The sequence below is a fragment of the Chenopodium album genome, chromosome 19 (genome assembly GCF_948465745.1).
Source record: "Chenopodium album chromosome 19, dcCheAlbu1.1, whole genome shotgun sequence".
Lineage (NCBI taxonomy): Eukaryota > Viridiplantae > Streptophyta > Magnoliopsida > Caryophyllales > Amaranthaceae > Chenopodium > Chenopodium album.
The window spans coordinates 12,204,459-12,219,042 of record NC_137852.1 but is presented as its reverse complement, the minus strand read 5'-3'; the positions used below and the strand labels follow the sequence as shown (position 1 = coordinate 12,219,042).

Sequence of the window (14,584 nt, the reverse complement as noted above, 5' to 3'; positions counted from 1 at the left end):
TGAACCCAAATCCCCCTTACCCCCTCCTTTCTTCTTCATTAATTTCCTCCAAAAATTCCTAATTTCATCTTTCTCTCTCCTAGCTCAATCATGGTTATCAATGGCTTCTCCAACTCAATTTCCTTAAATTATCTCACAAAAACCCTAATTTATCAATTGAAGACTTTAATTTCACCTTGAATTTCTCTCTCCTCCTTCCATGGTAAGTGGAGGGCCCTTGCAGAAGCTTTGCCCGCCCCGATTTCTTTCGGGAGGAAGCAAACGGTTGATGTTTCTGGGTGTGGGTATTTTCGTGGTGGCCTGGCGATGGGAGTAAGGTGGTTTCTTGGTGGTGGTTGACAACGGGAGTAGGCTAGCTGGTAGTAGACTAGTAGGTTGTGGCTGGGGTGGTTTTCGTGGTTGGCTTGGATGGGGGCTACGATTCTGGTGGCTTAGTGGTGGTGAGGCTGCTTCTAGGGGAGGGGGAGGGGGAGGGGGAAAGGGAGTGGGTAGATGATGGTTTAGATTTTTTATTTATTTATTTATAAACTAATTTTATTATTAAATAGTTAGAGAGTAATTAGAAGTAATTAGTGGTTAATCAGGTGAATTAGAGGTATCAGGTTGTCTTCAACAAAAATTAGATGGGTTTGGGTTTTCTTTTACAAAAAAGCTTTTAAAAGGTTTTTTTCGCAAAACAGTGCATTTAAAAGGTTTTTTTTTTGACAAATTTGCCCCAATTTTTTTTTTGAATCCTATAGACTTTGTAAAGCTTCTTCAATAATCCTATTTAAAGTACTAGTTCCACTATTGTCTCCTATGAACAGTAATTGGTTTCTTGTTACCCACATGCCCCACATTGTTGCAATAAAGGTATTTATTATTATATAACGAATTCCATCCTCACTATTAATTTGCAAGATATAAGTTTGAATTCATTTCCTTAGAGAGATAGAAATGGAGTAATTGATTGTATGGCTATTGGTTACGTTGGCATTACTCCACGCAAAACTAGACAAATTACATAATCTAAAGACGTGTTGCGAATTATCATTCTCTAAGCCACAACAATCACATAATGCATCCACTTGCATTCCTATTTGAACGAGTTTCTCTTTCGTAGGGATAACATCATAAAAGAGTTTCCACATGAATATACTCCATTTTGGGGAATATAAAGTCTCCACATGAATATACTCCATTTTGGGGAATATAAAGTCTCCATACGATTTTAAAAAAATCAAAAGTTTCCTTGTAATGACTTGGATTTTGAGTTTGAGCATTTGCTGAGTGAAAACCTTACCCTGTTTTGACTGTAAATTTTCTAAATGAATGATCAGGCCAGTACATGAAATCATTATTACTTTCCTTTGGTATGTAATTCCATCCCTAAGTTCGCCTTTGCACTATCCCATTTAAACTTTTCTTTCACTATTGTCGCGTTTTAGAAGCCTGTATTTTGATCAATAAAGTTTTAAACCTTCCATCTTAAACTTTGGTTATACTTAACCACCAGAACTTTTCCATCAGCACTCCTAATCTTCCAAGCAAACCTGGAATTGAAGAAATCGGATTGATACCTTTTGGAAACCTTTATGAGCATAGGAAAATGAACCTAACGACAGGTTCCTAGTTATTTCATGACATAAGACACACTATAATTTAGCATTGAGAACTTTAGAGGCAAGAAGTTGGGGGGGTTTTATGCATCCTATGAACATTTTTGAAGAGACAAGTATCATTAACCATGCTATAGTAGATCGAATCCCTAAATCGCCCGTACCTTTTGGTGACTGTGTAAATGATTTTTTAGCCCAATGAATACCCTTTTCTCCACGCGTGGCTCACCAAAGTCCAGTTATGATTGAGTCTATCTTGTTCGTTGAAGCTGTAAGCAGCTCGAGTGATTTCATAACATGAGGTGAGATACTCATTAGAATAGAGTTTTTAAGTACCAATTTTGCAGATTGTGATAACCTGCACGTAGTCCAAGAAAGAATTTTTGGTCTTGTCCTTCTCTACAAGGAAATTGAAAATTTTCGATTTCTTTCCCAAAATATCAATTGGATTCCCCAAATGTATTCCCATTTTTGCACATTAGGAGTACGGAGAATATCCTTAAACTCACTTATTAGATCTCGGAGAACATACAAACAAAATTTAATGTAAGATTTTTGAAAATTTATCCTGAGACTAGCCCAAACTTAGCTAGTATATCACAAATATTAGTGCAAGAGGTTTTGTGTATTTTGAAAAAAGAATATGGCATCATCTGCAAAAAAAAAAAAAAAAAAAAAAAAGTGAAAATTTTGGGGCTCTTCATCCAATTTTAATACCACTAAATTGTTTGATTTCTTCAGTTAATAAACATTCTTGACAAAACATTCATACATACACAGGAATAGATAAGGAAATAAAGGACAACCTTGGCGGAGGTCACAATGTGGCTTGAAGTTCTATGTTGTTTTCCTGCTAACAATAGCCTTGAAGATGACGGTTGAGACACATTGAAAAATTCATTGGACCAGCGATGGGAGAAATCATAAGCTTTTAGGACCTTAAATAAAAATGTCCAATTTACATGCTTACAAGCTTTTGACATATCAACTTTGATAGCGCCAAGTGAGTGATCGAGCATTTTTTCGTATTTATAAAGTAAATAAGCTCTTGTGATAAAATACACATTATCTTCCATAACTGCCGAATGAGTCTAGAATATTTAGTTTGACAAAGGGAATAATATATTGATGATTGATGTGTTTTTGTGAAAACTACTTTACCAAAAAGGGGGAGGGGAGATGGGGAAAAACCCTTACATATTAGCAAAATGGTACGGAGTACATTAAACTTTAAGAGCTACATATAAAGAATTGAAAGTGAAAATAATAAATAAACAAAACATTTTACACCATTTTGTCAAACCTTCCTAAATTAATACAGTAAGAAAACTCAATTTCTAGAATTTAGTAGCCTATGTATGTTTAATTGACAATATTTTTACTAATCTGATCTAATAATAATCTGATTTGATTGTCTGATTGACTAAACTTGACCTCATAGGCACGTGAGAGCTTGTTATATACACCCGGGTGTACCGAACACCCATGAGTATATTGTTCTCATTTTGATGATTGTTTTTATTTAATCATCAAATAAAGAGCAAACACTAACATTAGGTTAGTTGGGTGTACAGTACACTTGGGTGTATATAACAAATTCTATAGGCGCGTAGTATGCTAATACATAATATATAATTTCCATAAATTTCATTACCAAATTAACAATACTTAGTGATAAAAAAACATAAATAAAGTAATAAAGACTAATGTGAACTTTTTTTTTTTCTAATTTGATTACATAGCCCTAAATGCTTATCAGTATCCCTTAAGATAGTAAGACTATACCAATACATAGCATTACTCATTAATTTATAACTAGATAAATTTAGATTTTTTTTGTTACAAAAAGAAGAAGAAGAAGAAGGAAAAAAAAAAAAAACAGTCTTGCTATTAATGTGCATTCCTTCTTGTTTTAGAGTTTGTGATATCATTAACTTATTGGAGAGAGAATTTTCCAATTTAGAAGACAGACAATAGTTTAAATTATAAGTGTGTCAGCGATGTTTGTGCAAAGAAGACAATCATCAAACAACTATTCTGAGTCTTTGACTGGTAGATTCCTGGTGTTGTATGGAATATAAGAAAAAAGACACATCATTTCCAAGACTAAGTTTTACCATAATCAGGAAATGCAAATGCAATTAATTTAAGGAACTAAGAATGATAATATGAAATTTCCCTCTTTTTTTATCATCAAAACAATTAAACTAGATAAACATCATAGCAAGAGCGAGGGCGCATGTATAAATACAGATCACATATCTTCTCTTCCTCCTACTAAGGGCAACCATAGAAATCCATTTGAATTATAATTAAAGAAAAAAAAAGAAACAAAAAAAAAAAGGAAAAAAAAAAAAAAGCAGAAAACCCAGAAGTTCTCGACTTTTATCTTGATTTTTCCACCTTTTTTTCTAAGCTGAATGTAAGAAAATCATATCCTGATAGATACACGGTTAAGTAAAACCTTTCCTGCAAGACTTTGGCTGTACCAAATCCTTCCGAATAACCCCCCCACAAATCTGTCTATCCCTTTTGTTCCTCTCCTGTCTCGTCTTTAACTTTTTCTTTCTCTTCCTCTGTGCATTAATCTGCAGTCATAGGTTGGGTAATGCAGCACCTGAAGCGTGCCTTACGAACAGTTGTCATGATCTCGGTCTCTGCATGCTCGAGCATCTTCACCACATCTGAGAAGGGTGGCCTCACATCGGGATTGGGGTCCCAACAACGGGTCATGATCTCAGCAAGAACAGGCAAGCAGTCAGCTGGGATAATTGGGCGGACACCCTTGTTGACCACGGCAAATGCTGCCTGAACAGCAGTCATATTCTGGAATGGGAGCATACCCGTAATCAGCTCCCAAAGGACAATTCCAAAACTGTACACGTCAACCTTCTGTGTGTAAGGCCTATGCTGGATCATTTCACTGCAGAAGAAAAATAATAGTGCAGTCAAGAAGATCTCCATGCAAAGCAGAAAAGAATAGATGTCAAGCACAGCAAGTGAGCATACCTAACTAAGGCCATAGAAAGATGAAACACACAAGTGACAGAGAGAAATGTAAGCAACCTCAATTGAAACATCACACCTTCTCAACACAACAGAGGAAGCGAGCAAAGAGTTTTCCTACTAGTGAAACTTTTCCTACATACTACAATCCTCAATCAACTTTACTGTTTAGCCAGCTTACTGAGGCTGAGAAATGCACAACAGTTGTGAAGTAAGCATAATTCTTATACAAGTGATTATAGCTAATAATTGTTCTTGATGTCCTATAGCAAACATAAATCTGTAACTAATTAGAATCTATGTCGCACCAGCCTACCAACCCCCTAACCCCTACAGAAATTAGAATTGTAATTATCCTCTATTCCTCTGCAACTACAACTATACAGCTCCAATTTTAAAATGATGCATCAGCCAAACCACAAATAATAAATTGCATGACACGAGCTTATATAGAAGCAACTACAATAACATACAAATAATGATTTCAGGATACTGTCAGAGAAAATACTACATAATTAATGAACCCTATACATTTATTTGAAATTGAGAGAAGCACGTTGAACACCGAGCATAAAAGTTAAATTTGATATAACATTCAAGTGAACTAATTTCATAAAGATAATTGTTCAATGTCAATATTACATCAGTGTCTTGGGCTACAATTCCATCAGAAGGCTCAAAAGCCAGCCAATGGAAAGCCAGGTCATACCTAGAGTAAAAAAGTACAGATAAGTTTTCTAACAGGACAAGAAAATGGAGCTGCTCTTACAAATGGAATGATAGTTAATTTTCTTTTTTTAAAATATTGCTGAAAGAACCCAAAGCTTGCTCCTTGCTATTCCAAACAACCAAATTCCACATTAAAGTTAAGAGTTGAATTTCAAAAGTATCTTAAAGAAGATGATAACCAAAGTCATTCTAGTTAGGCAGACACATGTACCATGATGGATTCCACTAGAAATCTTTAATGTTGCATGCAGTAAGTTGCTTCTAGTAATAGAAAATATCAGTTGAGTGCAGGCTAGAAAGTTCTTCCTAGAAGCCACCACTTATGGTGTACAAGTTATCTATTGGATGATAATCATCACCCTTCCCCCCCCCCCCCCCCCCTCTCTCTTCCTTATGCAACACTCATAAAAGATAGAATTAAACCCGCCTTATAGGTTATCTATTGGATCATATGAACCTCTCATCCTTCCCCCTTTACGTACGCACATAAAAGATAGAAATAAAGACACCTTGCAGAACAATCGGACAACCATAAATCGACAAATTATAGCAGAATTAAGTCAGTTTCCAAACAGATTATTGATGAAAGCAAGTCTGAACAGATGGGGGGAGGGGGAAGGAATACATGGTATGAGATAAGATTTCAAAGGATATCTAAAATATAGAGGCAAAGTAATGTTGGGATTAGGAGTCAAGTAAGCAGACTTAAACAAGAAAATTGAATAGAGCACGTGAGTATATGATAACTTAAAAGGAAAGAAATACAGCAATTAACAAGAGCAAGGATTCTTACGGAGCCATCCAACGGTATGTTCCAGTCTCTGGAGTCATTCCTTCAGTCTGAACCTCAATCCTAGCAACTCCAAAGTCCGCAATTTTTATGGATTTATCAGCAAAAATCAACAGATTGTCAGACTTCAAATCCCTGTGGATCAGTCCAAGCCGGTGGACATACTCCATCCCTCTAGCCACATCCAAAGCCTGCTTAACAGCTAATTTCAAAGGCACCGATCTGTTATGCCTCTTTGTCAAGAATTGTCTAACGGAACCACCCTTTGCATATTCAGTAACAATACACCAGACCATGGGTTTCCGGCAAGCTCCAATGAACCGAACAATATTTGGATGCTTCAATGTAGCAAGCATCATAACTTCTTGCTGAAATTGTTGCTCCATCAGCTGGGCTCTATCCTGATCATTCTCTGGCCTCTCCAAAATTTTTATAGCAACCTCCTCACCTTCATAAGTGCCCCTGTAAAGCTTCCCAAAAGCTCCCTGTGCAAATGCATCGCCCATGTTAAGCTTCCTCAAGTCGATGGTCCACTCCTCAAAATTCTCGAGGCCCTCAGTTGGGTAATTAGGATCCATAAGAGCTTGGGCAAGTGCATCATCGCTTAAAGCATGGGTTACCCTTCCTCGATGATTATTGCTCCCAGCAACCGAATAATTATCTTTGACACGCTTCAATCCTTGGTGACCCAACATACGAGTGTGTGAATCATTAGAACCCACACTGCTATTATCAACAGACATTGCTACAGATCCCCCACCATTACTCGCTGCCAAGCTCGCATAACTGTCAATCGACATGTTGGAATTCTCACCAACACCAAGCTTGTAAAAGTCATAAAATTTGTTGTCATTGTTGTTAATGCCTATGATCCCGGTAAACTTCGAAGCCTCCAACATCTTGTTCCCCCAATCAGAGAAGCAAGCTCTGAATCTATCTACTTCCTCAGCATCAGCACGCAAAATCTAAATCACCCCCAGCCGAAGCCCTACAGAAAAGCATCCACAACAATTTTCAAGCAGAATCAATAACAAGCCGAATAATTACACGTAAACAATAACAAGTTCTACGATTTCTAGCCAAAACCATAAACCACAAAAACCCATCAAATTAAATGAATTAATCATAACTTAAATTACACACAAGATGAATAAGAGCACAATCAACCCGGAAAACCGCCTCGAATCAACTAAAATAAACCTAATCAGTTAACAAATCAGCATTCTTAGATCAATCAAACACCAGAAGATGAAAATGACAAAATTTTACAAGACAGAATTCCACTCCAATTATTAAATTTCATCTAGAAGGAAAGAATCATTTCATAATCTTCTCCAATAGGTAAAAACAATCATAAATAATCAATCACATTTCTCCAAACAAAAAAAGGGTAAAAACAGTATTAATTAACCTACTAAAAATCAAAACCCTAGTTACTCACCCAGTTTCCCTTCACTTCCATCACCCCCAGAACACAACAACACCCAACTCAATACCCTTTTCCACCACCATAACCAAACAATCATAAACCCTAAAAACCACAACAAATTCAAGCAAATAACCCCCAAACTTTTCCGATGACAAAATTCAACAAACACCCAGAAAACGCGTGAATTCCAGGTTACAGTTACAAAAACAAAAATCAATCAAAAAAAAAACCCCAATTCAAACACTAAATTAAAACAATCAAAAACCCAACAAAAAACACTAAAAACAAGAAGAAAATTCCATGATCTGAACCTCAAAATTGACCAAAAACGCGTCGATCGAACCAAAAATTTGACCAGCTGACTTACGCCGATTTCACCAAAAATCAAACGATTAAACCATAAAAGATCAAGCTTTGGTCGAGGAGAGAGAAGATCGTGACAGTAGTCAAGCAAGAGAAGACCCAGAAAGAGGAGAGAGAAAGTAGAGAGAGAAAATGAGGAGAGAGAAAATAGAGAGAGAAGATGAATGAATGAAGAAAAAAAAAAGGGAATTACAGTCTCTTTTTCTTCTAGTAGTATAGTACTAGTATAGTTTGTCTTTTTTTATTTTTATTTTTATTTTTATTTATTTTTTTATTTGGCGTGTTTAACTGATTAACTAGAAGTTTTTTGGCTGTGAGAAATGGGAGTGTGAAGGACAAATGAGGGAGTGACATGTGGAGGGTTGTGTGGGGTTAGATGAGATTGTGACCGTTGATTTAAAGTTGGTGATGATGATTTGATGATGTTGTTGGTGAGTCTGCGGTCTTCCTCGGGAAAAAGATATTGCCGTTCTTTTTGGCGTTTTTTTTTTTAATTATTTTTTTTTTTATAATTGTAATTGTAATAATATAAATATAATTGTATGTAAATGAATAATAATAGAATTAAAATATGTAAGGGAAGACATAACACACGTAAGCGTGTGGCTTTTGTTTTTTTTTACAAGAGGAATAATATGCTTGCTATCAAAATTAGGGTGTGAAAAATACTTGTAGGAAACTAGGTATAGCACAATATGCTCTATCTACCCATTTATTTACCATATATGTGCATAGTAATTGAGTTTCGAAATTCGTGATTCATACTATAAGAGATTATACTAAGTATATTCTTAAAATGCGTACTATCTGCAAATTAAAAATAGGTAATTGTGTTTAGGCAAGAAAATATAATTTTGTACATTGTCGGAGAGAAAGGATAGCTCTGTGTATCATTTGACAAGTTTTGCTTTAAGCTCTCCATCTAATTTTGCTCTCATTCTCTATTAATTTATTTTTAATATTTTAATGCATTACTTCCTTATTCAACATGTGATGATTGTGAGATTGTTAATGATTATCTTATATTTAAGAGACATATCATTTGCATATAGTTTGAATAGATTGTGTTTGAAAGAGAAGAAAAAACTTTTCGAAATCCCTTTCCCCTCCTCCCCCTTTCCCTGGGGGCTCGACCAGTAATCGAGGGCTGAAGGTCCGTCAAGTTCAGATTAAATAATACTTCGGTTGACAAGAGGATAAGTAACCCCGCGCGTGAGTTAGTTCTTCTCAAAGGTATATAAAGACATTGTTGAGAAAATGATGGTTTTTTCAAATGAAATGCAAATAGCATTCATTATTTGAGGGACCATAATGTTAGCTACTTTGTACATTTCTTTTCCATTTTCAATTAAAATTTTGTGATGTTCACACACTAATTCCTCATTAATTGTGTTTAGGGTGAAAGGTATAGCATACTATAATTTATCTAAAAAATAAAACACGTAATCAATAATTTAAGAAAGCATGCTGCGCTTGAAAAGAAAAGGCGCGCGGTTACATGTATTGCTCACGTGAATGCAGATTTGCCTTCTTTGTCCTACGATTCCTTTTTTTTTAAGTAGATTTATCTCATATTGATCAAATAAACAACATCTTCATTCAATATATGTTAAGGGTAAAATTAATTTGCATTATACACTGTCAGAGTTTGTCAGTTAAGATCCATTCGTTCTTTGTTAGAGTTTGTCAGTTATAAGATTATTCATGGGTTATCTGTTAGTGTTATCAGTTAAGATTTGATTTCATTATTAGTTTCCTATTAAAGTTTGTCAGTTAAGATATGATTTCATCATTAGCTATATGTCAGAGTTTGTCAGTTAAAAGACAAATTCATCATTAGTTCTCCGTTACAGTTTGTCAGTTGAGATATTATTGTTGACCTCTTACTTTGTAATCGAACAATTGATTATTATTGAAAATTACATGTAAAATGTGTGCTTATATTGTGTTCATGTTGTAGATACGGTTGCCTGATTTATATTTATCATAACACTACCTTAGGACCCGTGCCATGCATGACAATTGAAAATAATAATTTTTTGCAAATATAAAATTAAACATAGGCTATGTTTAGTTTCTTCTTTTTTTTGCAAATATAAAATTAAACATGGAATATAACAAAAGAGCAATTAGACCATGAGTATATTAGAATTATGTATTACACCCAATGGGTAGAAATAATAATCCCATTTTAATGATATTTGGTCAATTTTTTTCCCCTAATAAAATATAATAATATGAAAATATTTAAGAAAATAATTTAAAAAGTGCATACATAGATTAGAGTTTATAATAATTATAATGTGAAGCTATATTGTTATACTCCCTTCACCTCATTATGTTCTTTGTATATATTATAAAGCGAAACCAATTAAAATATTTTAAAAAAAAAAAACAAAATTCCCATCTTATATTAAAAAAGAGATCCTAATCAAAATATTATGAACATAAAAATTGCACCGGAACTCTAACTATTGCGCAGTTAATACACTTTTTAATAGTGTATAACATAAATAAGTAATATAGAATAATATCCCTACCTTATAAAAAGTAGAAAACTACTCTTATGAATAGTGTAATGCCAATTATACCCTTTAATATGTGTATTTACATACATACCCTCATTAATATGTACAAGCTATATTTAATGAATAGTGTTTAGACAACTATACCCTCTAAAATATTTATTTACTTTTATGTTTTCATTAATGTTAGTTATCTTGAATAGAGTTGTCAATTCGGGTAAATGGAGTGGGTTTGAGTCGGGTTTGTGTGGGTCGGGTCATCTCGGGTCGGGTCAATACTGGTTAATGTCAGGACCTATGTGGGTCGGGTTCAGGTTGGGTCATGCTTTAGTCGGGTCACGTCGGGTCATACATCTTTTCGGGTTCAGGTTGAGTTTAGGTCGGTCAATAAAAGGTCGGGTTACATTCGGGTCGGGTGAAAAACAAGTCGAGTTAAATTCGGGTTTTTACGGGTTTAAATGAGTTAGGGTCATGTTCGGGTTCGAGTTGGCCGGGTTCGGTTCAAGTCAATTATTTTCGGGTTATAATCAGGTCGGGTCATTATCGGGTTCGAGTCGCTTCGGTTCAAGTCAATAATTTGCGGGTTATAATCAAGTCGGGTCATTATCGGGTTTGAGTCGGGTTCGATTCAGGTCAATATTTTGCGGGTTATAATTAAGTCTGGTCATTCTCGGGTTCGGGTCGGGTTCGGTTCAAGAAATGGCACTTGTAGAATTGAGTCACTATTAGTGGCTGCTTCTAAAGGGGATGATCCAAAAAACTCAAAGAAATGGCAGATCTTATGTGTTCCAAGTTTGATAAATATTGGTCCGATTACTCTATGCTATTATCTTTTGCTGCAATTTTTGTTCAGGTCTTCTATCACTACTGCTTAGGGAAAGATATGGACATGAATATGCATGAAAATGACAATAATTTTCTAAGACCAATAATTCACATGCAATTAGTTCAAGAAACCAACAACTTAAAGAGAAAAATATAGTTGGACATGAGTATGCATTGTAGGAGTTTATAGGTACTACGCAGCGGAAATAAACATGAATCATATTCATACAGTACCTAATCCAAGGATCTAATGCATAACACATAAAGCACAAATAATCGTACCTTTGAAGCGTGATTCCACGTGCGATCGAGCAAGAACAAAGGGAGATAAAGAACCTCAAGCGTGATTCCTCTACTTGGTCCACGGGCACAGATTAAGACCTCCACTAATGCTAGTTAGTCGCAATTGAAACCTTCAATTGACCTTCTATGGAGAAGAGCGACATACTAACCAAGAACCACCACGAACCACCACACGCGCCACCAAGGGGGTAGCCGGCCGTGAGTCCAAAGGGGGGAGGAGTGAGAGCCGTGAATCTGAGAGAGGATTAGGGTTTTGGGATTGGTTGCCTTGATGTCAAAATTCACAGTGTGTGAATTATGACTGCTTCTTACAAACCCTAGGCATGAATCTTATTTATAGATCTCATCTCTAAATAAGAGCCCATGTCATAAGCCCAAAATCTAATTCCAATCTAACTATGCTAGCCTAATCCAATTCATGATTAGTTAATTGCTCATGAGGCCCATTAATGGGCCTCTTACTTGCTTAACCCAATACCCTTGTGTGTGACCAATATAGGATCCATTCTAAAGGGCTTTGGGCTATTTGACTAGCCCAAAGATCATCTCTCATAGTCTAGCAACAGAGGATGACGCCCCAATAGAATGAACTTATTATCTCCATAATAGTGATCCTTGATATATCTAGTAATTGCACTTATCGAAGACATAATTCCTTCATGCATGATAATGACTATAATCTCCAAAGAGGCAAAGACCAAAATTCACTTGCAAGCAATACACCACGAAGCTCATATGCAAGGAATCCATGTTAATAAATTGAAAAAAAGCCTGAAACTCAATAGTCAATACGGAGTACTCTTTTTATCCTGAAAACTCCTAAATCCTAAAATTCGGGTTAGTAATAGGTCGAGGTTTAAATTCGGGTCGGGTTAATAACAAGTCGGGTTGAATTTGTGTCGGGTCAATAACAAGTCGGGTTGATTTCAGGTCGGGTTTGTAACAAGTCGGGTTTAAATTCGAGTCGGGTTAGGAACGGGTCGGGTTGACCTCGGGTCGGGTTAGTAACAAGTCGGGTTGAATTCGGGTTTTGACGGGTTAAATCGGGTTTGGGTCATTCTCGGGTTCGAGTCGGGTTCGATTCAGGTCAATAATTTACGGGTCACATTCGGGTCGGGTCCTCTCTAGGTCGGTTCATGGTCGGGTTCGGGTTTCAAATACTCGGGTTAACTCGGGTCTAGGGTTGGTTTCAGGTCGGGTTAGGTCGGGTTAGGGTCACTATTTTTTTCGGGTTCAGACGGGTTAGGGTTAGGGTTAGGGTCGGTATTTCGGGTCGGGTCAGCTTTTGACAACACTAATCTTGAACATTTATACCTCCTACATATAGTTGATTATATATTTTCTCTTATTGTTAATTTAACTAAATCTATACTTTAGTATTTAAAAACTATAACCAAGAAACTAAGAAAGACACATGTCCTCATTCATTCTATTACACTTCTCTAACTATAGTGCCACATGCATCTTACACTATTAATTTTTTATCATCATTTTTTTTAATTCTTTCATTAAACTTATACTTTATCTTTCATACACACTTCATCTCTTCATCTTCTTCTCTCCCCTTTAATTCAACCTTTTCCTATTTTCTCTTTAATTTTAGCACTTCCACCTTCTATTTAAGCCTCTTTTTCGATTAAAGTTCCAAAATTTTAATTTCTTTAATCATATTTCCGATTACATATTATACCCTATAATGACTTACTGATATTTCCTCACTTATCTTTCAATACAATTTTATACAAGTATGAATAACCCGTGCATTGCACGGGCCAAAAGGCTAGTTTGTAATTTAAAAGTCAAACCAAAAAAACCTTCTAGAATGATTAGCTTTGACACGCGCATCGCGCGCGTTAGCTGCCCTAGTATAGCTAAAAAATTTTAAAAAAATGGAATGATGTTATTTATGTCCATGAAGTAAATAGAACAATGTTATATTTTTCTCCAAGAAATACTTTGTAAGTTATTAGTACTTAAGTAGGAAGACTTCTAATAGAATAATACTTTGCAATTTGTTTAACTTTGTAGGTCTCCGAAATTTTTTATAGTAATAATAGTAATAATAACGATAATAACGATAATAACAACAACAACAACAACAACAACAACAACAACAACAACAACAATAATAATAATAATAATAGATGCTTTTGAGGTATGTCTGATCTTCAGGCATGGTATTTAGATGATGGGACTATTATTGGTGATACTTTAGTGGTAGGGAAGGTTTTTCAGTTTATTATGGAGGAAGGGCCTCATTTTGGACTACATCTCAACGTGGAATAAACTCAAGTTTTTAGGCCTTCAAAAGACCCTCGAAGCAGATTTGTGGATGTTTTCCCCCTTCTATTGCTCGACGTTTGCATGGTGTTAAGCTGCTTGGTGGTCTCGTTAGTTCCGATTCCGATTTTAGTCCCGAGCTTGTATTGTAGAGGGTGACAAAGACCATTGCACTTATGGATAAGGTTGCTAATAAGCTTGATGATCCTCAGTGTGAGTTGTTGTTACTTAAGGCATGTACTGGAGTTTCTAAACTCTACTTTGCCTTGCATACTTGTCTCCTAGCACTTTTGAGGCGGCTCAGCGTGTATTTGACGAGGCTCTTTGATCTTCCTTTGAGCGTATTGTTACTGCTTCGGGGCCCGGGTTTGATGATTAGCAGTGGCGACTTGCCACCTTACCATTTACGTTTGGAGGGCTTGGTGTTTATCCCATAGGTGATGTTCGTCATTGCTTCTCCGTTGCAGTCTACTGGGTTGTAGACAAAGCTTTTGCGTCGTACTGGTATTGTTGGTCTTGGTCAAGCCTTTGAGGATGCGTTGAGTCTGTTTAATGGAACGGTGGAGTCTGACATTTTAACTAATCCTTGTGAGGTCACCCCTAAACTCATGAAGAAATTGGCAAATATATATTTCACAAAGGTTATCGCTTCTGCAGAATCCGCCTTTTCTTTGTCTCCTGGTCAGTTGGCATTGTGAAAGTCGCAGCAAGGAGATCACACCTCTGCTTGGCCTCG

At 35.9% G+C, this 14,584-nt stretch overlaps 1 protein-coding gene across 2 annotated transcripts; it reads right to left on the bottom strand.

The window, feature by feature from the left end:
• Positions 1 to 3,759: 3,759 nt before the first annotated feature.
• Positions 3,760 to 8,107, bottom strand: LOC145596024 (serine/threonine-protein kinase STY13-like). 2 transcript variants are annotated; one of them, XM_081652456.1, is made up of 3 exons: positions 7,864 to 8,107; positions 6,127 to 7,111; positions 3,760 to 4,521 (listed from the first exon to the last, which is right to left on the bottom strand). In XM_081652456.1, the coding sequence occupies exons 2-3, from the start codon at positions 7,020 to 7,022 to the stop codon at positions 4,182 to 4,184; spliced, it is 1,236 nt and encodes a 411-aa protein (XP_081508582.1). In that variant the 5' UTR covers positions 7,023 to 7,111; positions 7,864 to 8,107; the 3' UTR covers positions 3,760 to 4,181. The 2 variants fall into 2 exon arrangements, with proteins under 2 accessions (XP_081508582.1, XP_081508583.1); XM_081652457.1 differs by having other exon boundaries at positions 7,920 to 8,107.
• Positions 8,108 to 14,584: the final 6,477 nt, after the last annotated feature.

Coding starts and splice junctions, on each gene's coding strand:
- LOC145596024 (XM_081652456.1), bottom strand. CDS start 7,022: ATGTTGGAGGCTTCGAAGTTTACCGGGATCATAGGCATTAACAACAAT. Junction 4,522..6,126: donor ACATACCGTTGGATGGCTCC/GTAAGAATCCTT, acceptor TTTCTTCTGCAG/TGAAATGATCCAGCATAGGC.